This window comes from Carcharodon carcharias, chromosome 26 (assembly GCF_017639515.1).
Source record: "Carcharodon carcharias isolate sCarCar2 chromosome 26, sCarCar2.pri, whole genome shotgun sequence".
NCBI classification, from domain to species: Eukaryota; Metazoa; Chordata; class Chondrichthyes; order Lamniformes; family Lamnidae; genus Carcharodon; species Carcharodon carcharias.
In genome coordinates this window covers 35211928-35237155 of record NC_054492.1, presented here as the reverse complement: position 1 = coordinate 35237155, position 25228 = coordinate 35211928, and the positions used below count along the sequence as shown (strand labels likewise).

General features: G+C 43.3%; 1 protein-coding gene across 1 annotated transcript in view; it reads right to left on the bottom strand.

Moving 5' to 3' along the window:
• LOC121269909 (NT-3 growth factor receptor-like) overlaps positions 1–24797 on the bottom strand; it is an 875498-nt gene extending 850701 nt beyond the window's left edge. Inside the window, exon 1 of the mRNA XM_041175032.1 lies at positions 24360–24797. Within this exon, the coding sequence (XP_041030966.1) occupies positions 24360–24562 (203 nt within the window). The 5' untranslated portion in view covers positions 24563–24797. The remainder of the gene's footprint in view (positions 1–24359) is intronic.
• Positions 24798–25228: the final 431 nt, after the last annotated feature.

The window sequence follows — 25228 nt, the reverse complement described above, 5'->3', positions numbered from 1 at the left end:
TAGCAAATGTAACCCCACTATTTAAGAAGGGAGCAAGAGGGAGAATGGAGAACTACAGACCTGTTAGTTTGACATCAGTAGTAGGGGAATTGTTAGAAAATATTATAAAGGATGTGATAACTTGGCATTTAGAAAAGAAAAGTAAAATTATGAAAGGTAAATCATGTTTAACACATTTGTTTGGAGTTTATTTTGAGGATATTATTTGTAGCATTGATAAAGGAATGGATGCTACACTTGGCTTTTCAGAAGGCTATTGATAAGGTCCCATTCAAGGGGTTAGTAAATAAAATTAGAGCACATGAGATTGGGGAAATATGCTAGTATAGATTGAGAAATTGGTTAACAGACAGAAAGCAAAGAGCAGGAATAAACGGATCATTCTCAGGATGACAGGCTGTTACTAGTGGGGTACCGCAAAGATCAGTGCTAGGTCCACAGCTGTTCACAATATATATAAATGATTTAGATATAGGGACCAATTGTAATATTTCCAAATTTGCTGATGAAACCAAACTGGGTGGAAGGATGCAAGGAGGCTTCAAAAGAACTTGGACAAGCTAAGTGAACAGGCTAGAACATGGCAGATGGAATGTAATGTGAATAAGTGTGAAGTTATTCACTTTGGTAGAAAATTCCAAAAGGCAGATTATTTCTTAAATGGTGAGATGTTGGGAAGGGCGGGTGTCCAAAGGGACCTGGGTGTCCTTGTTCACGAGTCACTAAAAGTTAGCATGTGAGTGCAGCAAGCAATTAGGAAAGCAAAAGGTACATTAGCCTTCATTACAAGGGGATTTGAGTACAGGGGTGAAGATGTCTTGCTGCAGTTGTATAGAGCCTTGGTGAGACCTCACCTGGAGCAGTGTGTAAAGTTTTGGTTCCCTTATCTAAGGAGGGACCAACAGAGACCTTTGCAAGTCAACAAAGGTTCTGGTTTATAACACCGTTGTGTTGACCACCCTCCTCTACTGTAGTGAAACATGGACTGTCTATTGACGCCACATTAAGATCTTTGAGAACTTCCATCAGCAGTGCTTGCACCGAATCCTGGGGATGAACTGGGAGGACCGCCAAACTAACGCGAGCATCCTCCATGAAGCTGCTTCTACTAACATTGAAGTCCTGCTCCTGCGGAACCAACTCCGATGGATGGGCCACTGCATCCGGATGCCCGAAAACCGTGTCCCTCGGCAGGATCTCTTCGCACAGCTCTCCAAAGGCTGGCGCTCAAAGGGCAGCCAAATGAAAAGGTGTGGATACGCTCAAGGTTAACCTAAAGCATGGAGGCATTAACACCACTGACTGGGAAGAGAATTCTGCCGATCACTCAGTGTGGCACCTGGTCCATCAAGGCACAAAGCACTTCGAGGTTCAGTGACTCCACAACGAGGCAGTGCGGCGGCAGCAGAGAAAGGAGAAGGAAGCCAACCCGGGGCTGCGAGTTCCACTCCCCTGAGTAACAACGTGCTCTCGCTGCGGAAGAACATGTGGATCCAGAATTGAGCTCCTCAGTCATCTGAAGTCCCACCAAGTCTGACAGTTCTGAGGGACCACCAACGACTTGCCACAGAGGGAGTATTACAGAGGTTCTCCAGATTAATCCCCAGGATGGCGGGATTATCTTATGAGGAGAAATTGGGGAGACTTGATCTGTATTCCCTAGAGTTTCGAAGAATCAGGGGTGAATTCATTGAAACTTACAAAATTTTTGCAGGGCGTGACAGGGTGGATGTAGATAAGATGTTCCCCCTGACTGGTGAGTCCAAAACCAGGGGACATAAACTCAGGATAAGGGAAGGCCATTTAAAACTGAGATGAGGAGGAATTTTTTTCACTCAGAGGATGGTGAATCTTTGGAATTCTCTACCCCAGAGGCATGTGGAAGTTAAATCATTGAGTATGTTCAAAACAGAAATCAATAGATTTCTGGTGACTAATGACATGGAGATAGAGCAGGAAAGCCGTATGGTGGTAGATGATCAACCATGATCTAATTGAATGACAGAGAGGCTCGACAGGCTGAAAGGCCTACTCCTGTCCCTATGTTCCTCTTTATTCAGCTGAGTATGACTGGCTTCACCTGGTTCTATTCTTGGCCAGAGAATCTCCTGCCTTGATTTCTCTTCTTGCCCCCACAATGTTATCTCTGGAGTCCCACTGGATTAATCCCAGGCTCCCTCCTATACCTTGTCTACATGCTGACCCTCGGTGACCTCATTTGAAGACATGATGTCAGGTTCCAAATGCCAGACTGCTTATCTGAAATCCATTCCTGGATGAGCTGCAAGTTCCCCCAAATAAATAATGGGAAAAGCACAGGTATTGCCTGCTGACATAGCCACAAGCTCCATTACTTCACCACCGATTCCAACTTCCTCCCTGACCACTGATCCATTTAAAAAATAATCAGAAACCATGTCTCAAAAAGCCCATTATCTCACTCCCAGTTGATCTAAATTATTAAATCTGACGGCAGAATTTTCCGGAACTCTAAATCAGCTGGCTTTATCGCATGAAATCCAGAGAGGATTTCACAACCTGGCCCTGTTTGCTGCAGTTTCAGCAATCACCACTGTATCTCAATATTATTGCTGGAAAATCACCAGATTCCAACAGGCAGGGTTGAAACAAAATGCTATCAGATAACTGGTAAAATCTAATAGGGAAGATCTAGACACAGCCATCACTAATCAGGGAGTAGTTTCACAGCCCTGGGCTATATACAGGTTGGGACTTCATCTTCAGATAACTGTTGTGCTCCCCTAAATCCTGCAGAAAGGCTATTAATCTGAACAACTAGCTGCATTCATTAACGGTTTATAGCAACTGTATGAATAGAAATTACTGGGCATAACTGTAATCAGTGGACATTTGTAGTACACTGGATAAAACATGAAAGAATAATTGTGCACAGAAGTTATGTGGGATTGAAAGCAACACCTGTATCCCATCACAAATCTGATCTAGACAACTATAGGCCTGTTATGGCAGGCAGATGGTAAATGTCAGGCTGCCCAAATCCCAGGGGGAAACTTGAAGCAGCTGCCACAACTATTTGCAATTTGTACTTATTTTGAGATGTGGGGTTTGAATTCAGTAAAAAGGCCACCAAGTCTTATAGGTTTCTTACAAAACTAAATTAAACCTTTATTAATAGAAGAAATGATTTTAAACGCATACATAGATCTACAAATCACTACTATGATAAATTCTGAATTCCTTAATTAATCTAAGCCCCAGTTACACCTCCATTAAAGTAACAGTGAGACACATAGGTTTTAAAAGACCCAGGCAAAGGAACATGCAATACCTTGAACAGTCGAATTCAAAGTCAGTTTTTCTCAGCTTCAGTTCCTTGTTGACAGCAGCTTTAGGCTTAGATGCTGGAGGCTTTTCACACTCATTAGACCTTAGAATTCCTGCCCTTACACACAACATCTCTCCTTTATACATATTTTCCCCTTTGAATGCAAATTCCTGTTGTTTCACTATGTCTTTGGACTTTACCTCGCTAATAATAAAAATCCATCAAAGTATCAATTTTACCTGTAATCTTTAGGAAAATTAAACACACTCTTTCTTAACTTCTCCTGGCTAGGTGAAACATTTCACCCCCTCTTTTGAATTCAAGCTAGTCTGGTTTATTTAAAAATGCAAATATTCCCTCTACACCTATGTTTTACCTATTTAACGTTTCAAACCTAGCTCATCTTCTGTTACATCAAAGCCTTCAGACAAGTTGCCTTTAATTCAATTAAGACACACATATGCACACACAGAAACACACACATACACATGCACAACTACTCTACAATAAATTCTAATAACATCATGATAATTATTATATATTCCTGACAAGGCCCAGTACCCCAACAGTAGCAGAAGATAAAACAATGGGAAACATCATAAGGAGCTGGTTAGAGGAGCTCCCATATAACGATAACTGAAAAACAGACAACGTAACTTTAGAAGCAGAAGTTCCACTTGACAAACTTCCCGATCATTTTAGACAGTTAGAAATAAAATAATTGATGTCACATCATTTACTTGGACTTTCAGAAAGCATTTGATAAGGATCCAGATGAGAGACAATTGATGAAACAAGAATGTTAAACTGGATAAGGAACTGGTTTAATAATAGAAAATAAGAAATCATGGAATTTTACAGTATAGGAGGAAGTCTTTTCAGTGACTGTGACTGAACCAGCTTTCTGACAGATTGGGGGAGATGTAGCTCTCCAGGATTGTCCTGGAATCTCCAGGAGTTAAAGGTTAATCTCCTAGACACTGTTTCCAGGGTCACTGGACTGTATTGAAGCATATTCTTTTTCATTTCCTTTGAACTCTTGCATCTATTTGTTCTGAAAATATTGGAGATGGGGTAAGTGCTGTCTGATTTACGTTATTAAATCAGTTAGAAAAGTGTGGTTGCTTTCCAATTCGTGTAGGGTTACAGTGTACCATCAGGCTGGTAGGACCAGGGTGGTTGGTGGTGATGGTGGGCTGGGAGTGGGGGGGGAGCTGGAGGGTGGAAGGGAGGTTGTGGGGGGTGCAGTCAGAAAGGGAACATGGTGGTTAGAGGTGGGAGGGTCATGTAATGATAAATCCAGAATTATGTCCAACCAGAGTTGCCAATCCTAAGGAGATGCTAAGTGAAATGCCACAGGGATCAATGCCTTATTCACGCAAATGACCTGCCTGCAGAAACCAATTTTTTAAAATTCTTTCATGGGATGTGGGCATCACTGGCAAGGCCAGCATTTGTTGCCTATCCCAAAGACCCCTTGAACTGGGTGGCTTGCCAGATCATTTCAAAAGGCAGGTAAGAGTCAAATACATTGCTGTGAATCTGGAGTCACATGTAGGCCAGATCAGGTAAAGATGGCAGATTTCCATCCATAATGGACATTAGTGAACCAGATAGGTTTTTATGACAATCGATAATAATTGTCATAGTCATATGAAGATACAAACATACAAATTAGGAGCAGGAGTAGGCCATTGGCCCCTCGAGCCTTCTCCTCCATTCAATAAGATCATGGCTGATCTGATTGAAATCTCAACACCACATTCCTGTGTACCCCTGATAATCTTTCGTCCCCTTGCTTATAAAGAATCTACCTACCTCTGCCTTAAAATTATTCAAAGACTCTGCTTCCACTACCTTTTGAAGGAAAGTTCCAAAGACTCACAACCATCTGAGAGAAAAAAATTCTCATCATCTGTCTTAAATGGGCAACCCCTAATTTTTAAACAGTGATCCCTATTTCTAGATTCTCCGACAAGAGGAAACATTGTTTCCACATCCACCCTATCAAGACCACTCAGGATCTTATATGTTTCAATCAAGTTGCCTCTTACTCTTCTAAACTCGAGCAGATAAAAACCTAGTCTGTCCAACCTTTCCTCAAAAGACAACCCACCCATTCTAGGTATTAGTTAGTAAACCTTCTCTGAACAGCTTCTAATGCATTTATATCCTTCCTTAAATAAGGAGACCAAAACTGTACACAATACTCCAGATGTGGTCTCACCAGTGCCCTGTATAACTGGAGCATAGCCTCCATATTTTTGTATTTAGTTCCCTTTGCAATAAACAATAACATTCTATTAGCTTTGTTATTCACTTGCTATACCTTCATACTAACCTTTTGTGATTCATGCACTAGGACATCTCTGCATCGCAGAGCTCTGCAAACTCTCACCTTTTAGATAGTATGCTTCTTTTTTATTCTTCATGCCAAAATGGACAATTTCACATTTTCCTACATTACACTCCATTTGCCATATCTTTGCTCACTCACTTAACCTAACTATATCCCTTTGTAGCCTCCTTACATTCCTACCTCACTTTGTCATCACCAAATTTAGCAACCATACCTTCGGTCCCTTCATCCAAGTCATTTATATAAATTGTAAAAAGTTAAGGCCCCAGCACTGACCTCCATGGCACACCACTCATTACATCTTGCCAACTAGAAAATTACCCATCTTTGTTTCCTATTAGCCAGCCAATCTTCTATCCATGCTAATATGTTACCCCACTACACCATGAGCTTTTATTTTCGACAATAACCTTTGTTGAGACACCTTATCAAGTGCCTTCTGGAAACCTAAGTACAGTACATCCACTGGTTCCCCTTTTATCCACAGCACATGTTACTTCTTCAAAGAACTCCTATAAATTGGTTAAACATGATTTCTCTCTCACAAACCATGTTGACTCTGCCCAATTACCTTGAATTTATCTAAGTGCCCTGCTATAATGTAAAGCTTCTAATATTTTCCCTATGACAGATGTTAAGCTAACTGGCCAGTAGTTTCCTGCTTTCTGTCTCCCTCCCTTTTTGACCAAAGGAGTTACACTTGCTATTTTCCAATCTAATAGAATCTTCTTCGAATCTAGGGAATTTTGGAAAATTAAAACCAATTCATCAACTATCTCACTAGCCACTTCTTTTACGACCCTAGGATGGTCACCATTACTGAGACTAGCTATATAATTCCAGATTTATTAATACAATTTCAATTCTGCCAAATGCATGGAATTTAGCACAGAGTCACCCATTTCGATGGACAGTGTTCACATTTTACAAAGAAGAAAAGTTGAAAGCCTACATAGGCAGGTTGGAATGAGAGCTTTATCCATTGGTGCTTTTAAATTCTTTTGGATGTATGGAGGCACTGCCTGGTTTCACAATGATGACCCCAGAACTGCCTTTTTATCTATGTAGAACTGGGCAAAGTGCTGCATGTTGGGCAAAATTGGTGGCACATCGATACAGTGAAGAGCACTGAATTTTGGGAAATTTGGGAAAGAACTTGCAGTGATGGGGAACTCGTTCAATCAGATAATGAGGAGAAGTAATTAAAAAGGAAAGCCGTATGTAAGGGGTACATAGCCAGAGCAGTACAGTATGAGTCTACACAAGTTTGCTGGAGCTTTATAATAATTAGCAGACATCACTTCAAGAATTGGATGCAGTTGCAGTTGACATATAAGGGAGGAAATACATTGACTGGAGGGATCTGGAGAAGAGCAACAAGATTGATACAAATAAGTTTAAATAAAGATATCTAAAGTAAGACAGTTCTATAGGAGATGGCCATCGTAAATGTAAATTAATGATAAGTACTCTTATAGCAAATCTTGGAAAAAGCTTCTTTAGGTAAAGGATGATAAACGTTTGGAATAATCGATCAGGAAAGATAAGGTAAGGGAATGAAGATGGTAATTTTGATTAAAATGTAGAGGTGACAGAAGAAAATTAAACCATGCAGCAATATTGCTCCTACACCATCTGCCCTTGTTTCATTATTCATATGTCTGTTGTTCCTTCCCCCATCTTCCTTATCCTGTTTACCCTATCCTAGCCATTCCTGTCCTACCTGTTTTACTCAAATTATTATTCTCAGCATCTGCGAGAAGGTTCTTAATCCTTTTGATCAAGATTTATGTGGATATTTATTGTTGGATCTCTTAAAGGCTTTCAATGCCACACATTGCTTTATTCCCTGATCCAATTCTGGTTAATCATTAATCAATTGGTTTAGACCTTATTTAAGAAAAACAGTATTTTGTAGCTCAGAATTAAATTGGAAAATGAGATGCTCAATTGGTAGTATCTGAGGGTCTCAGAATCTCAATGTTTACACATCTCTTATTGGTCTTTTTTGTACATCAACAATTTCGCATTCACAGCCAATCAGGAATCTGTTGGTGAGAAGCAGATCATTTGAAGTCTCCCTTGCTCATGACATTGCCACAACTTAACTATCTGTTTAATCTTTCCTAATGGATTGGTTGGAACCAAAACTATTAATTGGTTGCTGCAACATTCCATTTCTGTGCACCTCTGTTGCCCCATCCAATCGCCTCCTACAGATACTGGCCCTTGTTACTGGTTGTGGTAAAATATCACCAATTTAATACACTCAGTATTATTTCTGTGTAAAGAACCCAACAGGTTGTGGGAAGGAAGAGATACGCTGAGACTTGTGAATCATCACAAATTGCAAGCTAATTTGTGGCACTCTGCACTTAACTTCACAACAACTGAAGCATGCTGTCATTGGTTGACTTTCCTGAAGTTGCTGCATTTGTGCTGTTAAAATGAATTAAGCTCGCTGTGGAAAGTTAGGGCCTGTGTTCAATGACGCAAGAACCCTTCCAACTGTAAATGGTATGGTCCTGCTAGGTCACTCACCGTCTCTAGCCCAGAATGGGGACAAATGAAACTGGGTTCTCACTCCAGCAGGTAGTAAATTGTTGCAAGAGATTAGTTAAAAAACCTTTTTAAAGTTTATTTTCTTACTTTTCCGTTCTCTTTTTTTCTCTCTTTCTCTCTCTCTCTCAGTCAAAGCTTTCTTTCCCTCTGTTTGTTTCTCTTTCTGTATCTAACTTGAATCTAATTCATTCTATTTTGTCCTTGATCATTCCTCTGGTTCTTTCACTATCCTTAAATCGCATTGCTAAGGAGGTAAACAATTGGTTCTGCCATTCACCAAGCTTCTAGATGCCATATGGCTGCTAATAATTTGCATTTCCAGCAATTTATGTTGCAAAAATTTTCATGCTGGGCCATGAGGAGAAAAAGTCTACCAAACAGTGCACACTGTGAGATACCCCATTCAGAAAATTCTGAGCCATTAATTCGATCTTTGTTTAACACAAACTATTATTTTCCACTACACCAGGTGCTATCTACCTTTTTTAGCTGTTTAGCAATTAATGTTGCTATCTAAGCTCAACAGGACATTTTACATTCTTGCTACTATTATAGTTTGGCCTTTTACAGTTCCATAAATTTGCTTGGCAGTTAATCCCAAGTGAAAGTCGAGCGTGATATTATTCTACCACCTTCCAACGGCAAGGAAGATCATGTGCGAGCATGTGGCAAAATCAGTAGCTAAAATAAATCGCTGAGGGTTTTCTGCTTAATCTCGGGGCACACAAAATTATTTAGATACCTGGAGAGGTAAAAGCGGAATATAAGGAGTGACAATGTTCCACAGGGAGTTAGCTGAGCCATGCAAACCTACAAAATAAAATTTAGAATCAAAAAATCTAAATGTATCTCACTTGAAATTCATCAGAAAAATGCATTCCTTTTCACTATACATCTCCTGGGAGAAAAAAAGCACTGATTTTGAAAATGTCAGAATCATTAATTGCTAAGCGACAAAAAAATGTTGCATTCACAAACGTTCAGGAACTGCACTTTTAGCTCATCTCTAAGGACAAAATGCACAAAAAGAAATGTACATAGTCACTGAAGGCACTAATGCACCAAGTAATGTTTGAGAATCGTGATGGCCCAGGTTTTGTAGTGCTAATGGCAGCTAACCTGTCAGTGTTCACTGTCTTTGCTTAACTGAAGCTGACTGAAACTTCTGGGATTGAATTCTTTTGGCTCTTGGGCGGTGGACACAGAGGTGCAAGGCCCCAGTAAAATAGTGAGGTCCCGCCACCAGGGAAGATATTCCCAATGTCAGGCAGGAGGTGGGTCGGCATGCAAGTCAGGTGCCCGCTCCATGCAGGCAGACAGCCAAATGCATAATTAAGGCCCTGTTACGGACCATAAAGCAGGGCCGCTGGCATTTTGCCAGCAGCGGGGTGGCCACCTGCCACCTGTACCACCAGCTTCATGGAGGTAGCCACCGAGCAGCAACCCAATGACCACCGGAGACTCTGCGGCCCAAAAAGTGGGCCATGGGCAAGGAAGGCAGCCTCCTTCGCCCCAACAATCCCCCCAGAGGTGTTCCCCTCCAATCAGCAGGGCCATCTGCTCTCAGCCATGTTTAATTTATCATGTCCAACTACCTGTTTGGTGCCCTCAACATTTTCCTACCTGCTTCAGCAGTGCTCACCTCTTCTGTCCTTAATTGGTGCTGGGTTCAGAGGTGGCCAATCAGGAGCCCACCTCTGGTACAATCGCTGAGTCAGTCCCGCTGGCAACAAGTGTGGGCTCAGGACCCCCCATTTGATCCCACATCAGGGTCCTGAAGCCACTGGTAAAATTTAATCGCTGTCAGTGATCCTGTGCTTCTCCAGAGGGTGCTTTATTGAGTCACTCCTCGCCCCATCCCACTCCCACCCAGACCACAATCAATGGAAATCAATTAAATTGACAAGAATTTCCACTTTAAACTCTATTAATCTCCCAGTAAAAATGTGAAAAAGATACACTTTCTTAAATGAGATGTAACTGGGCATTTAATGGAGTACTAACTTCATAATTACTGCTAAACACTAGCTATCCCTAAAAAGGTAATTTTATATCTATGGAATGTCAACATTTTCCATAATGATAAAATTATCCACATACTTAAAAAAATGCATTTATTAAGTCTGTTTGTCTTTATTTTGGCTTCTATCTTAATCCATTCATTTATTTTGCCATCTGAAAATGCAAATTAAAATTGAAGTGCTTTTAACGTCCTAGCTTGCTGTGGGTGAATTCTTCAATGTGATTGGTTGTTTATCTGCTTACTGACATCACTATTGCTGCATGTTTGGAGATCCCCTGGACATGGTAGCAGGTTTATACTATCCTCGGAAAAGGGGAAAACCATGCCACAGTGATTGGTAGGTCTTTGGGCATCCTTCTTTGAAGTGCCCTTGATTCTCCATTGACAGCAAAATCTGTGCCTATGCAGTTTTGTTAAATTGATGGATCCGAGGGTGTTTTGCAGATACAATATCATGAAAATATTGGGAAGTTGGTTATCATAGAGTAAAGAGTCAATTCATCATAATCTCGCATCAGTAGAATGTTTGAAAGACAAAAGGAAGACTTGGTCCCTGACAGAATTGTAACGATATCTAAAACGGCACAACCTTCTATCATTACTTTCGGATGAGATCTTAACGGAGGCTGGAAGTGATGTTAATGTCTCTCAGGACATCAGCGTGTTGAGATCTCCCCACCAACCCCGCCTGAAGTCTGTTTAAGTGTTACAAGTGCCAGACTGGTCAATTGATACAATCTGCAAGCAGGTTCTTCTAAAGATCCAACTGACCAGAGGCAAAGCCAATTTCCATCCCAATAAACCTCCTATCGAGACAATGGCCTCACACATTTCCACTACAAAGGTAAAATAAGGATGAAGCACCAGCTTACGTTGCAGAAGCATATTTCATGCACTGTGTCCAAAGGGAAGCATTAATAGGGACACACATTGATTGCAGTGAATTTGCCACTTCTGCTGAGAGTATTCTTGTACAAATTTAGAATTGAACTTCATTGGATGGAATCAATGGGAGCTTTGTGAGTTGTTTAACAAAGGGATACTGTAGGTGAAGGTATATTTCTGGAGGAATAAGGAAGATGCAAACAGGACTTTTAATGAGTTGGCCACATTTACAAATAAAGTTCTTCTACAGCCAGCAATGGGTTCCCTTTGGCAGCCTCTCCAGGCTGCTCTTCCTGTTGCCCTTACTTTACCTTTGGGATCATCCTACTGTTGCTTCTTTATAATGCAAAGGTTATGTAGCATACAACAATCCTTGAAATCTTTGTGGGTGTACTGCAGGGCACCCCAAAATTTATCAAGGCTTCTGAAGCATTGTTTCAAATGCCAGTGTTGTGCTTGATGATTTCTCTGGTAGATCCAAGAACATTATTATTCCTGCCCTTAGCTTTGCACAGGATTTTTACATATATATCATGAGTCATGGCAACAGAGGGTGGCCTTGACTGCCCTGCAGCCTTTTGAGATTCATCTTTGCGGGTCAAGTAGTATTAGAACAGTGGACTGCCTTAACATTAATGTATTATTACAGCCTGAGAACTCAATAATGTGGTGTGGATTATTACAAATGAGCTACACAATAGGATAATGGTATCCCTTCCTATTCACAGAGGTAGTGGCATTGTATAATGGATCTAATAGGATTACAAAGATATTATTCACATGTTTGAGAACCCTGTTGATCTTTAAAATTGCCCAGCCCTCTCATGCCGCTATTGGTCACCTTTGTGGAAGAAAGAACCAACCTGCACTTATACAGTGCTTTTCTTGACTTCAGAATGTCCTAAATTTCTTTACAGCTAATGAATAATGAAGTGTAGTTACCATTGTTATGTAGGAAACACAGCACCAATTCACAAACAGCAAGGCCCACAAACAGCAATGAGATAAATGACCAGGTAATTTGTTTAATGGTGTAGGTTGAGGGATTAACATTGCCTAGGACACAGGAGAGACTTCCATGTTTCTTTTTTCTGCAGAATACTGCAGTGGGTTCATTTACATCCACCTAATTGGGCAGAGAGGGCCTCAGTTTAACATTGCATCTGAAAGAGTTCATAAATCATGCAATGGTTCAGACTTGCTTCACACATCTGTCCATTATTGGTTGATGGATATCCATGATATCCCCAGTGGATACTTGAAACAGCTCCAACACATACAAGTTAAGTGGCTTTCACAGCCGCTGGCAATACTATGCCTGTGATGGAGTTGGGCTACGGGTCTGCTTGCAGCATGCTACATAAATCCATTGTGGCTCTCCTGATAAATCAAAGCCTCTATACTCTGGATAAGCGAGGATGCATGCATCCCTGCTGCAGTATGCATTAGTGTGGGAATGCTGGTGGGTGGGTTCAGGGCACCTCTGCTGTGGTCTGACCTCTCTCAGCTGGAACACCTCCTCTACTTCCAAAAAGATATAGGGAAATTCCCAGCGGAAAATCTATTGTGGCACGATAGAGCAAGAGTAAAATAAAGGCTGAACCACTGCACTGTTCCACTATTCAATTAGATCATGGCTGATCTGTATCTTAATCCCAGTTGGCAAAAAGGCTCTTGAAAGAAGTCAGTGACAAAAGGAGAAAAAGCACAAAGAAATCACCATCAAGATAAAAAGGACGATACCACATCTTGAGCAGCCGCACTTGAAGTTGCTGGTTTACAGCTGACCCCTACAGTCAAGCTGAGTTCTGGAGACTTGGAATAGTTCCTGACCAAACATTCACGTCTTAAGCAAAATCCAAGGAAAATACCACTTTAAACCTAGAATGAGAAATTCATAGGCCTTGCACAATTCTGAAGTCCTTTGACGGTCAGTTCCAGATGTTGTGGGTTTATAAAACTAATCTGGTTAAGTATGGAATGGGAGCGTGGGATATTGAGAGTTTCTGAGACTCTTGTCAGTTTATCAGAAATTGCCTACAGAAACTGCACGTGATGCTATTGGAGGAAAGGTCAGATCACAATGCCATTTCTTTTGACATATCCCTGGTAAGGAAATTTATATCCCTTGAATCTCCATTTCAGTGCTTGATATTTTGCTCTTTTGCCACAAATCTCATTTGTGGCAGCCTGTCTCAGTCCCAGGTCTATTTAAATGATGAAACTATTACCACTGGAGCGTAAATATTGCGGAACAACATCAGAGCACCAGGATATATTGGGGCCAGGAACAACACTTGGCCCAGTTAAAACGGAGTCTGGTTTGAAGAACACCATCCGGACAAACCCCCAACTCTCCACCAAAAAAACTGAAGAAAAATGTGGTTACTTAACATGTGCACCTGCTGAAGAAAATACAAACAGGTTTCAAGCAACTAAGGACTTGCTCTCTGCTCCATTACTTCAACAGGAGTTCAACAGCTTTCTTATTGAGATGTAGTGACTTTCTACATGACATTAGTGAATGGCTGCAGGTTTAAAACTCCTTGGCGCCTGTCCGAAACATTGGAACATCTGCTGCAGACTGAACCATCAACCCATCTCAAGCTTAACCTGAAATTTTGCAAGTAATTAAAAGTCCCCAAGTCCCCTAACCAGAACACTGAACAATTCAACAATCCATCCTGAAAAATCGAGGGAATAGCAAACAAGAGAAAAATCCCAAACCCTCTGTCTACCCCACGCCCCCCAACCGCGCGCCCCCCACCCCCCCCACCCCAGCCACTCAAAAAAATGCAGTTAAATCGAACAGAGGGGAAATGAGCCAGGGCAATTTGTACCCAATTGGAAAAGACCATCACTTAGCACAAGGCACAAGTCAGGAGTGTGATGCAATACTCCCCACTTGCCTGGATGAGTGCAGCTCCCACAACACTCAAGAAGCTTGACACCATCCAGGACAAAGCAGCCCACTTGATTGGCACCACATCCACAACCATTCATTCCCTCCACCACTGACACACAGTAGCAGCAGGGAGTACCATCTACAAGATGTACTGCAGGAATTCACCAAGTCTCCTTCAACAGCACCTTCCAAACCCACGACCACTACCATCTAGAAGGTCAAGGGCAGCAGATAGATGAGCAACACCACCACCTGCAAGTTCCCCTCCAAGTCACTCACCACCCTGACTTGGAAATATATTGCTGTTCCTTCACTGTCGCTGGATCAAAATCCTGGAACTCCCTCCCTAACAGCACTGTGGGTGTACCTATACCACATGGACTACAGTGGTTCAAGAAGGCAGCTCAACACCACCTTCGTAGGGAGGGCAATAAATGCTGGCCTAGCCAGCGAAGCCCACATCCAGAGAATGAATTTAAAAAAGCACAGTGAATGTGGACACAGCTGAAATCAATTATCAGTCAGCACATTAAACATGGACACAGCTAATATAGGCTGTCACCAACAACAACAACAACTTATACTTATATAACACCTTTAATGTAATAAAACGTCACAAGGCACTTCACAGGAGCATTATAAAACAAAATGTGACACTGAGCCACATAAAGATATATTGGCTCAGATGACCAAAAGCTTGGTCAAAGAGCTAGATTTTAAGGAGTGTCTTAAGGCAGAAAAATGAGGTAGAGAAGCAAAAATGTGTTAGGAAGGAATTCCAGAGTTTAGAACCTAGGCAACTAAAGATGCAGCCACCAATCATTCAGCAATTAAAATCGGGGATACCCAAGTGGCTAGATATAGATTAGCACAGTTATCCCAAAGGATTTTGGGACTGGAGGAAAATACAGAGAAAGGGGAGGATGAGGCCAAGGAGGAATTTGAAAACAAGGATGAGAATTTTAAAATCAAAACATACCTTGACCAAAAACCAGTTCAGTCAGCGAGCACAGGAGTTATAGGGGAACTGGACTTGGTGCATTTAAGACATGGGTAGGAGAATTTTGGATGTTTAGGGAGGGTTAAATGTAGAAGACCAGCCAGCACAGGAAACATGTAGCTGGCAGGAATAGCCTGTCACCTGGCATAATGATCATGAATCCAGCAAGGATAGATTGTTACCCACTGCAGGGGAATGTGATTTAGTTAACTCAGAAGCGGCAGCCATTCCAATCTGCATGTAATGCTTAATTTTCAGGGTCACAGTCACTGCACAAAAAACAATGTTCTAGTGGCACAATTGGAATGCCAATGTCTCATTCAAACCTTGAAGTTAAGAAGCCTATCTCCTGTACAAAAACCCAGTTTTATCATAGCATCGACTGATAATCACTGCAGCTGTTTACATGTTCCCGCAGATTTTCTGCCGAATGTTAAGAGGTTTGTGCAGTTGACATTTATTCAATGGCTGCTGACTGAAATGGTTTGATTAAATGGGTCCCAATAAGTGCAAATGATTGAGTTCAATGCTCATTATCGAGCTTCAACAAAAGTCCAAGAGTTCATGTAACAGCAGACCTGATCCATTCAAGAATAAATGCATCTGTATAAACAGTGATTAAATTGCCTTTGAGATCAGCTAGGTAGTTTATATACCCTGTCACTAACATGTACAAAGGCTTACGCGTCTATAGATCGCCATTTCAAATTGTCTCCATAGCATGGCTCCCTACCATTGCTGCAATATAGCAACAACCCTTGAAAAATATCATTATCTATTATATGGAATCAGTCTGGTACACCTTGTAATTCCTCTCCAGCCTCTAGATCACATCCTCTCTCACCAATGCAATCATTCTTGTCTGATGCTGTTTCTTCAATATTAATTAATTCTGTGCTTCTCTGAATTTCTACTTTTCCTCCTATGTTCCAAATTTCAGTCCTGCACAGTCATCCTCCTTACTGCAAACTCCTTAAGGGTCATCAGTCTTTCACTTACTCTAACTTGGTTTGCAGGGACTCTTTGGGGCTCCTTTGGGGACTTTCTGTCCTTCCTTGCTTCCTACAATGAATAGGTCTTTAAGACCTAAGTTTAGTGTTACCTTCTCAATATTTCTAGATTTGTCTCATATTTTTACCCAAGTTAATATCCTGCAATATGAGTCTTGATCCGTCACAGTGAGTAATAATTTTAAAAGCTCACTTTTAAAGAAAAAACATCTTTATGGGATGTTTGCCTTCCTCTTTGAACCACTTTGGTACCAAGATATTTTTCCAAAAATATACTTTATTCATAAAATATCTAAAAGTACATTCCAAAACATTTCAAATTGAACATTATGAAAGGTGCAATAATATTCAACTTTTCTCCATAGGGCATGGTGCACTCTGAGGTACCTCAATACAATTGCAATACACAAGATATTTGCTATATACATGCAGTGTCAGACATACAACTTGGGCGGTTCTACAGTTTCCAGCCCCTCACTGCACTTTGACTGAAAGTCCTTAGGCAGTAGCCTTTCCCCATTGGGCCTTTACAGCAGCTGCCCCAAGCTTTACTGTGTCCCTCAGCATGTAGTCCTGGATCTTGGAATGTGCCAGTCTGCAACACTCAGTCGTGGGCAACTCCTTGCACCAGTACCATGATATTAGATTGCAAGATTTTGATCGAGTGACAATGAAGGAAGGTTAGCATACGTCCAAGTCAGAGTGCTCTGACACCTAGAAGGGACACTTCCAAGTGATAGTGCTCTGACATCTTTGCTGCTCTGGTTCATTTTGGTTGTTGAGATCATGGAGGGAGGGAAGTACAGTTGAAGTAAGCGTGGCAAATTGCTGCAGTGGATCCTGTAGATGGCACATACAGCAGTCACTGTGTGCCAGTGATGGAGGGACGGGATATTGAGTTCCCTAAGCCAATAATCAATGGTTTATCCCATTTTAGGATAAGAAATAAAATTGCAATCAGGAATAATTTTGATCAATTACAGGAAAAAAGGTTATTTCCACCAAAGTTTCACCTACACAATTTCACACAAATCCTAAATCTGGGCCATCTAGTAAATTTTTTTTTAAAATCAAATTACTCTTCAATTATTCCCTATTGAATGGGCCACGTGTAGGAAACTTTATTTTAAAAGCAGAAACTAGTACTAAAGAGTAAATGTACAGATTAAGCATTAGTGCAGCAATGATACTTGACGTTGGTCAAAATGCTACTTTTAGATATGAAATACTTGACTGCTGTGTCAGATATCATTCCCTCAAAAGCAATTGCTCTCAGTATATGAACCAGAATACCTAGTAATTATATTGTGAACAGTACTGCTCACTAGTTGAACCTATTATGTAGCACACATTCCAAGATAGTACCTTAACCGTTAGCTTGATAAAAACATGTTTGAATTTATGTGGCCAAATTGAGGCTATGAAAGTGCCCTATATGCCCTATATAACATACTCTCTATAACATATAATATAACAGTCTATGTCACACCATAACATATCAGTCACCATTATGGCTTGGACTTATGCCACCATTCCTTCATCATCACTAGGTCAAAATCCTAGAATTCCCTACCTGATAGCATTGACTTAATGAACCATCAAGTAACATCCCTGTCTAATAACACAATGGGATACATGATGAAATCTCAGACAAGTTTATATTCATTATGGCTCCTGTAATTAATGAACATTCAGTAAAAATACACAACACTTAGAACATATTTTTAGCAGACTTTCCAAATGCAGAATTTTGCAAGGAACATTTTGCTCTCCTATTAATACTAGAGCACAAGCTAAATAAAGTTTGCTCCATTTAGGTCAGGCAGCTTAAAATAAATAGCTTCACCATCAGAATCTCTTAAAATCCTGGAAAGAGTAACTGAGCTTGACAGAGCAAGGGAGTTGATTAGCATTATTAAAGACACAGGATGCTCGATAGCAACCAGACAATGGAAAGGGACTGGGCTTTCAAGTAAACGTCTCAGGGTAGGAACCCTGGCTGATTTTTGTCTTCCCAGCCCAGGCACACCGGGGTGGGGACAATTTGTTGCAGCTCAACTGTGCCTTAATCGAGTTCATTTAACTCAACACAAATAAGTGTTTCAATCCTGGGATTCTCCTTGGTCTTGTGGCTCAGTAACACTCAGGCAGTGCACATGTATTCACTGATCTATTAGGACAGTCCACTCATACGCTTCTTGAAATATTTTCCTGTCACAATTCATGTATAATTGGGGAGGGGAAGTGTTTTTAAACAACAGAGAGGGATGAAGACCACCCTCATTTTTCAGTTAAGAAACAAACCTTGATCCGGCGTTGGGGTCACACATCCCTCCATCTGCACTATTCAGTTTGCTTGTTGGCACATGTTTATGTGCACAAAGAATATGAATAGATCAAACATTTAGACAGCACTTGTGGAATGTAATAAGATAAAATGGGAAGCATAGAACTAATTCAACACACACACACACACAAAAAGGTTCCTGAACATGGTACTCAGTTTATACACAAAACCAATATTAGGTCACCACTAACTCACCAGAGGTGTACTCATAGTGCTCCACATCAATTAGATTTTTTTTTATTGCAATTCAAAGACATTTGGCCAAAGATGGCAGGTGCCCACAAACCAAGCATCTGCTGTCAACAGGGAAAGTCATTTTAGAATCAGGACTATAGAATCAAAAATGCCTCTGAATGTTAATTATAGTTATGCTTTCTCAAGTCTAATCATTAGATGGGAATATGTTTGTCTTAATGTTGAACTCTATATACATTAAGGTGGATCAATATAAGCACAGCCAGTTCTATCTATATGCTAATCCTAGCAAAGCATGTTGGAAAGACTCTGTCCCGCAATCTTTTTGAATGTTCAGCAGCATCAATTAGATGTTGTTTACCAGTTGCCCTTTGTGAACTGTTTTAAAATTGTTACAGACTAAAAAACCTTTGTACATAGAATGTTGTATTTTCCAGACGCCATCACCTCAACCACTGGAGTCTACCACTTGGCAGGCCTGTGCTAGATACAAGAGTTACACTTATAAATATAGATCCAATAACTGCAGACAGTTACTGTGAGCTATGGGCCCATTCCCTCATACACGCCATGGATTTTCTTGTTAAGTTGTGATAGATTGCCCTCAATACACAGTGCCGTTTCTAAAAATTTTACCTGCAACTAGAATGGTACAACCTTTGTAAAGAGGTTTAAACCAACAGGAACTGCTAGGCCCCACAGCCTCACAGCCAGACTTGGTGTGAAAGCTCAGCAAATTTTATTTCGATGTTTTGGACTAACATTTTGCAGGAAAATGTTCACAAAGATAACATGTGCTAGAGTCTCCCAAAGAAACATCAATCTTAATAAAGTAAGACACCAGTATAGATCCCACTTTAAAACATTAGCATATCTTTCAGATGTTGATAGATCTTTTGGGCATTTCCAATATTTTATATTTCATGTTTCTGAAATAGTTATGAATATATTTTATACTTAAGAAATTAAACATTGCATGGGATTGCCCCTTGTTAGCTCATACATTAATTTCATTTTTAAAAAATATTTTGCTGCATTATGAGGGTACAGTTCTGCATTTTTTGCTAGTTCCAGTCGGTTTTAAAATGACAAGTTGTTTTGAAATGTTTCCCTGGGATGCCTTAATGCAACAGGCCCACGTGTGGGTACATTCCCCGGAGATTAGATTAAATGCGTTAGTCAACTCAAGATTCAGCCTTCAGCACTGCCTGAAACCACTGCATCTGTGGGTTTATTGACCAGTTTAGGATCCCACTACCATCAATGGTTGAGTCGTTTTAATTTACAATTGTTAACAATAGCAGGGCAGTCCGTGCAATATCGGGCTGTTAATTCAATTTAGCTTCCTATAGATCGCCACCAAGTAACTTATTTTCCTTGAAAAGCACATCAATTGTTCACAGTACAATTGGGTGTGATAATCTAATGTCCAAGGCCATGGGATGATTTTATACCTACACCTGGTCATTTGTATATAATGTAGTTAAAAACAGAACAACAAAGATGTTCATCTGTATTCTGCAATAAATTCGCACACAATTCCTTCAAATATAAACTATGAAGACGCTCTTATTCTCCAACTCCGCCTCTAAGTGTTACACTCTCTCCACTTTACCCTCTGTCCTGCTCTCTCGCACTCTCCCACAAAGTCTACCACCATCATACCGCCTCACAGTCTGGAATACTTTGCAGTGTCCTGGTCGCATTCTTGCCTCCCCAAGTCTTTCTCCATCTCTGTTAGGTATCCCGGCCCACTCTTGGTGTCCGTCCATTCCCTTTTGCCCACTCTCAATCTGTCTTTCTTCGGAGAGACTGAGTGAAAATGAATGAGTGAATGAGAAAGAGAAGATGGATGAGAAAGTGATTGCGAGCTCAGCCATTTTAACGTTGGCTGGTCCAGGTCCCAGTGCCCAGTGGCTGGGCCCTGACCCCACCCCTTCATCCCGGGTTCCAGTCGCTGAGTTCGAACCCCAGTCCCTGAATCCGGTTCCCTCCCAGATGTCAGATTCTGAAATCTAACCAAAAACCTCCATGATAAAGACACACACACTCTCTCTCCCCCCCGTCCCTCCCTTCCCCATCCTCCCTCTCCCTTCCCTCTCTCTCCCCCTTCCTCCCTCTCCCTCCCTTCCCCATCCTCCCTCTCTCCCCCTCTCTCCCTCCCTCTCCCCCTCCCTCTCTCCCCCTCTCTCCCTCCCTCTCCCTTCCCTCTCTCTCCCCCTTCCTCCCTCTCCCTCCCTTCCCCATCCTCCCTCTCTCCCCCTCTCTCCCTCCCTCTCCCCCTCCCTCTCTCCCCTCTCTCTCCCCCCCTCTCCCTTCCCTCTCTCTCCCCCTTCCTCCCTCTCCCTCTCTTCCCCTCCCTCCCTCTCTTCCCCTCCCTCTCTCCCCCTCCCTCCCTCTCTCCCCTCCCTTCCCTCTCTCTCCCCCTTCCTCCCTCTCCCTCCCTTCCCCATCCTCCCTCTCTCCCCCTCTCTCCCTCCCTCTCCCCCTCCCTCTCCCCCCTCCCTCTCTCTCCCCCTTCCTCCCTCTCCCTCTCTTCCCCTCCCTCTCCCCCCTCCCTCTCTCTCCCCGTCTCCTTCCCTCCCTCCCTCTCTCCCCTCTCTCTCCCCCCTCTCTCCCTCCCTCTCCCCCTCTCTCTTCCCTCTCTCTCCCCCTTCCTCCCTCTCCCTCTCTTCCCCTCCCTCCCTCTCTCCCCCTCCCTCTCCCCCCTCCCTCTCTCTCCCCGTCTCCTTCCCTTCCTCCCTCTCTCTCTCTTCCCCTCTCTCTTCCCTCTCTCTCCCCCTTCCTCCCTCTCCCTCTCTCTCCCCATCTCTCTTCCCTCTCTCTCCCTCCCTCTCTCTTCCCCTCTTTCTTCCCTCTCTTTCCCCTTCCTGTCCCTCTCCCTCCCTCCCTCTCCCCCTCTTCTCTCTCTCTCCCCCTCTCTCTTCCCTCCCTCTCTCCCTCCCTCTCTCTCCCTCCCCCTCTCTTCCCTCCCTCGCTCCCTCTCCACTCTCTTCCCTCCCTCTCTCCCCCTCCCTCTCTCCCTCTCTCTCCCCCTCTCTCCCTCCCTCTCTCTCTTCCCTCCCTCCATCCCCCTCTCTCCCCCTCTCTTCCTCCCTCTCTTCCCTCTCTCTCCCCTTCCTCCCTCTCCCTCCCCCTCTCTCTCTCCCCTCCCTCTCTCCCTCCCTCTCCCTTCCCTCTCTTTCCCCTTCCTCCCTCTCCCTCTCTCTCCCCTCCCTCTTCCCTCCCTCCCCCTTCCTCCCTCTCCCTCTCTCCCCCTCCCTCCCTCTCTCCCCCTCCCTCCCTCCCTCTCTCCCTCCCTCTCTCTGTCACAAAGTCACTCTCTCACTCCCTGCCTGAATATTTTGAGGGACAGTAGGTACTCTCCGTTTCCACGTGTTTAAACTGACAGTTTGAAGCAAACACTGGCGTCTGCCATGGCGCTTCGCAGTCAGTGGCATCGTCCAATCGCGATATGTTCAGAGAAAAGTGAAGAACTATTTTAACAAGGAAGAAAAAAAAAACATTTTTCCCAACTTAAATCTTGCGGGACACAGAGCGTCATTTTCAAACAAATTTGTCGGCAGGAAACAAATTAAAGAGCGGAGTTTACAGGATTATTTACAGGAGGTTCGCCCTCTCAGTCCCAGCTCTCGAATTACTGGGACTCCCTGAGATTCCAGTATAAATGGACTGATTCCAAGTGGTTCATTGGTGCGCACATTATGAACTCTTGAACTTCCTCCAGCCCCAGCACTTGCACTGGGACCGAACTGAAATCCAACCGGCGCTTGCGGAGTTTCTCCCGAGCCTGGTTATAAGAACCGTGAGTGGAACCGGGGCTTTACTGGTGCTGATCGGGGAGGCGCAGTTACTTTAACCCAGCGGCCCAGGCACACACTGTAACCGCTCTTTAATATGTTATCCGACAGCCTCCCCTATGTGTTGGTAGCTGGACCTGCGAGAGAACTGTAAATCTCAGTGATTCCTGGCTCGAAGAGTTCGTCTGAAGCCCCTTGAATATCAAAGGCATGAGAATGATTTGTGTCTGCGGCAAAACAAAAAGGGGGTAGGTCAATGTTCGAATGGGGCAGGGAATGGGGCAGCTCATATGAATCTGACAGGGCCTGACTATAAAGGGGGGAAAAAAAGTTTGAAATGTTTCATTTTATCAAATATCGGGAGAGATCGTTTTACACAAAATGCCCAGAAAGTGTCAAATGCAGAAATTGGTGCTTATTTTTCGGGACGCCTTATATCTGTATAACACTGACACCGACTAACCTGAGGTGGTGGGGGGGGGGGGGGGGGGGGGGGTGAATGCTCGCAAAGCGAATCTGTTCTACATCTGAAGTCAGTACACCGCCGACAAACTTCAAAAGGGCGCACGTTACGTCCCTATCCGGTCTTTTGACTTGAGTTTTCTCTTAAGGTGGGTCTAAACCCCGCGAGGACCAGGTCTGGGCGAAAATAGCACTGCCTCAACAATCGGGTTTCGACTCATCCCGGGCGGCTACTCTTAGGGGATTGGAAAATTCCGGCGGTGCTGATTATGGTCTGTTCACCTCTCGGAATAGGGTCGAGGCACGGGGGCAAGGAGATGGGGGTGGGTGAATGGGAGGGAGGGAGAGGGGAGGATAAACGAGACTGAGGGACAGGGGTAGGGAAAGACAGAGCAGGAACGCGCCTGGGGCGCGCAAGGACAGGAAGAGCAATACATTAAGAGGCAGGGAGAGAGACCCAGATATAGAGACACGGGGCAGAGGAGGAGAAACAGACAGAAGCACCCAGGTGTTAAGATGAGTTCAGGCAGGTGAAGACAGAGGGAATAAATTAAACACCTAATAGATCCGAGGCGATTTTAAAGATGCAGTTACCGGGAGTAGTCATTTGAAAAGGACTCCTGATTTCCCCTATGTCTAAAAGCCAGACGTGCGATGCTGCTTTCTCAGGCTCCCAGTCACTGAATTTGCCTGATGTTGACCCTGGCTAAAAGCAAAATACTGCGGATTCTGGAAACCTGAAACAAAAATGTTTCAGACTCGGATGAAGAGTCACACGGACTCGAAACGTTAACTCTGCCTTTCTCTCCACCGATGCTGTCAGACCTGCTGAGTTTTTTTTTCCAGCATTTTTCGGTTTACGTTGACCCTGGTGCTGACCCAGCTACCAGCCAGTCCAGAATTCCCGATCCGGCCTGGGAATGAGATCAGTGGGAAAGTGAAAAGGGGAGATTATTTGTGCTACGAGATTCGCTTCTTTAAACTCCGGTTCCCTTGCTGACTCATTCAAGTAATGAACTTTAAGTATCAGAATCGAGGGAATAACCTTCCTGGTTTTTTTTTTCCCTTTTTCAAATTCTACCTTCTGAGGAGTCCCGCCGAGATTTCTTTTTAAAACTCTGTTTTAAATGTATTTTTTTTTTAAAAAAAAAGCAGAAACGTGTGATGTGGAATTTCAGCTGCACTGCGGTGCTCGGACTGTAAGAAAAACCTTCCCTTCAAGTCCCACGCTGTATGTTAACTTATCGCCCAGGTTGCTTTCGTCAATTCGCCACGCACTCGCTCTATATGTTGCAAGTGTCAGTATTGTTTTGAATATGCAGTCAAGTGTTGAGTGGGAGTTGGCTCCTCTCTGATCACAGCCAGCCCGTCGCTCAGCCGAATGTGCAAATAGGTCGGCGTGCGATACATGCCCGAGTCCCTGTGCCCAGCGCCTGCGAGGAACGTGCGTCGAAGATTGAAACACACACAAAAAGGGCAATAATAAGAAACCAGCATTACTTACATTTCCCTGACGTTCTCCATTTCCTGCAAATCCAGGACGGGGAAGATGGTGACATTATCGGGCTGGTTGCAGTAAATCTGGCTCATTTTACAGATGCAGTTCCCCGGGCACCCCAGCACCCAGAAACAGTTTTGCAAACTGCAAGTAACCCACAAAATCCTCCACAGAAATCCCCGGGAAGGCAAGGTAGGCCAGCACGACATGGTCAGTGTCTCAAACTGTTACAAGCTTGTCCGAGCCTTTTTTTTTCTCTCTCTCTCTTTTCCTCCTCCTCCCCAGCCGCTAACACGCTCCCATAGACAGGAGAGAGAGAGAGAGAGAGAGAGAGGGTGGGTGGGGGGTGGGGGGAGAGACACAGGCAGGGAGCAGACAGCGTCCCCTTCAAAACATCTTCACATCAGCCGCTCTTTGTATTTGCCACCTTAGTTACTTCGATAATTTCTCCCCCTCCCCGCACCCCCCCCCCCCCCCAAAGAGGAGAGAGCGAGGAACCGGAGCAATCACAAGAGGAGGGGAAGGGGGGGGGGTGGGGGGGGTGGGTAGGGGGAGGGAGGGGGTGGGGGGTGGTGGTGGTGGTGGGATGGAACTAAACCAGAGCAGAAATTGACCAGCTGGAAAATCCCAGGGAAACTGACAAAACACCTGGGAGTCCAGAGATGATCCAGATCCAGAGCCAAGGGGGGCTGTCCAGCTACGGACACAGCCACCGAGTTAGACTGAGATACCGTGACGCAGGGATGCTGCGTGCTGTTGGTAAGAAAAATGAGAGAGAGAGAAAAAAAAAACAGCAGACGTGATTAGAGAGACATGATGTAGAGCGAAGGCTGGTGGCGAGCGCGCCCCGTTCAGTTTATAGATTTCCAATTCTG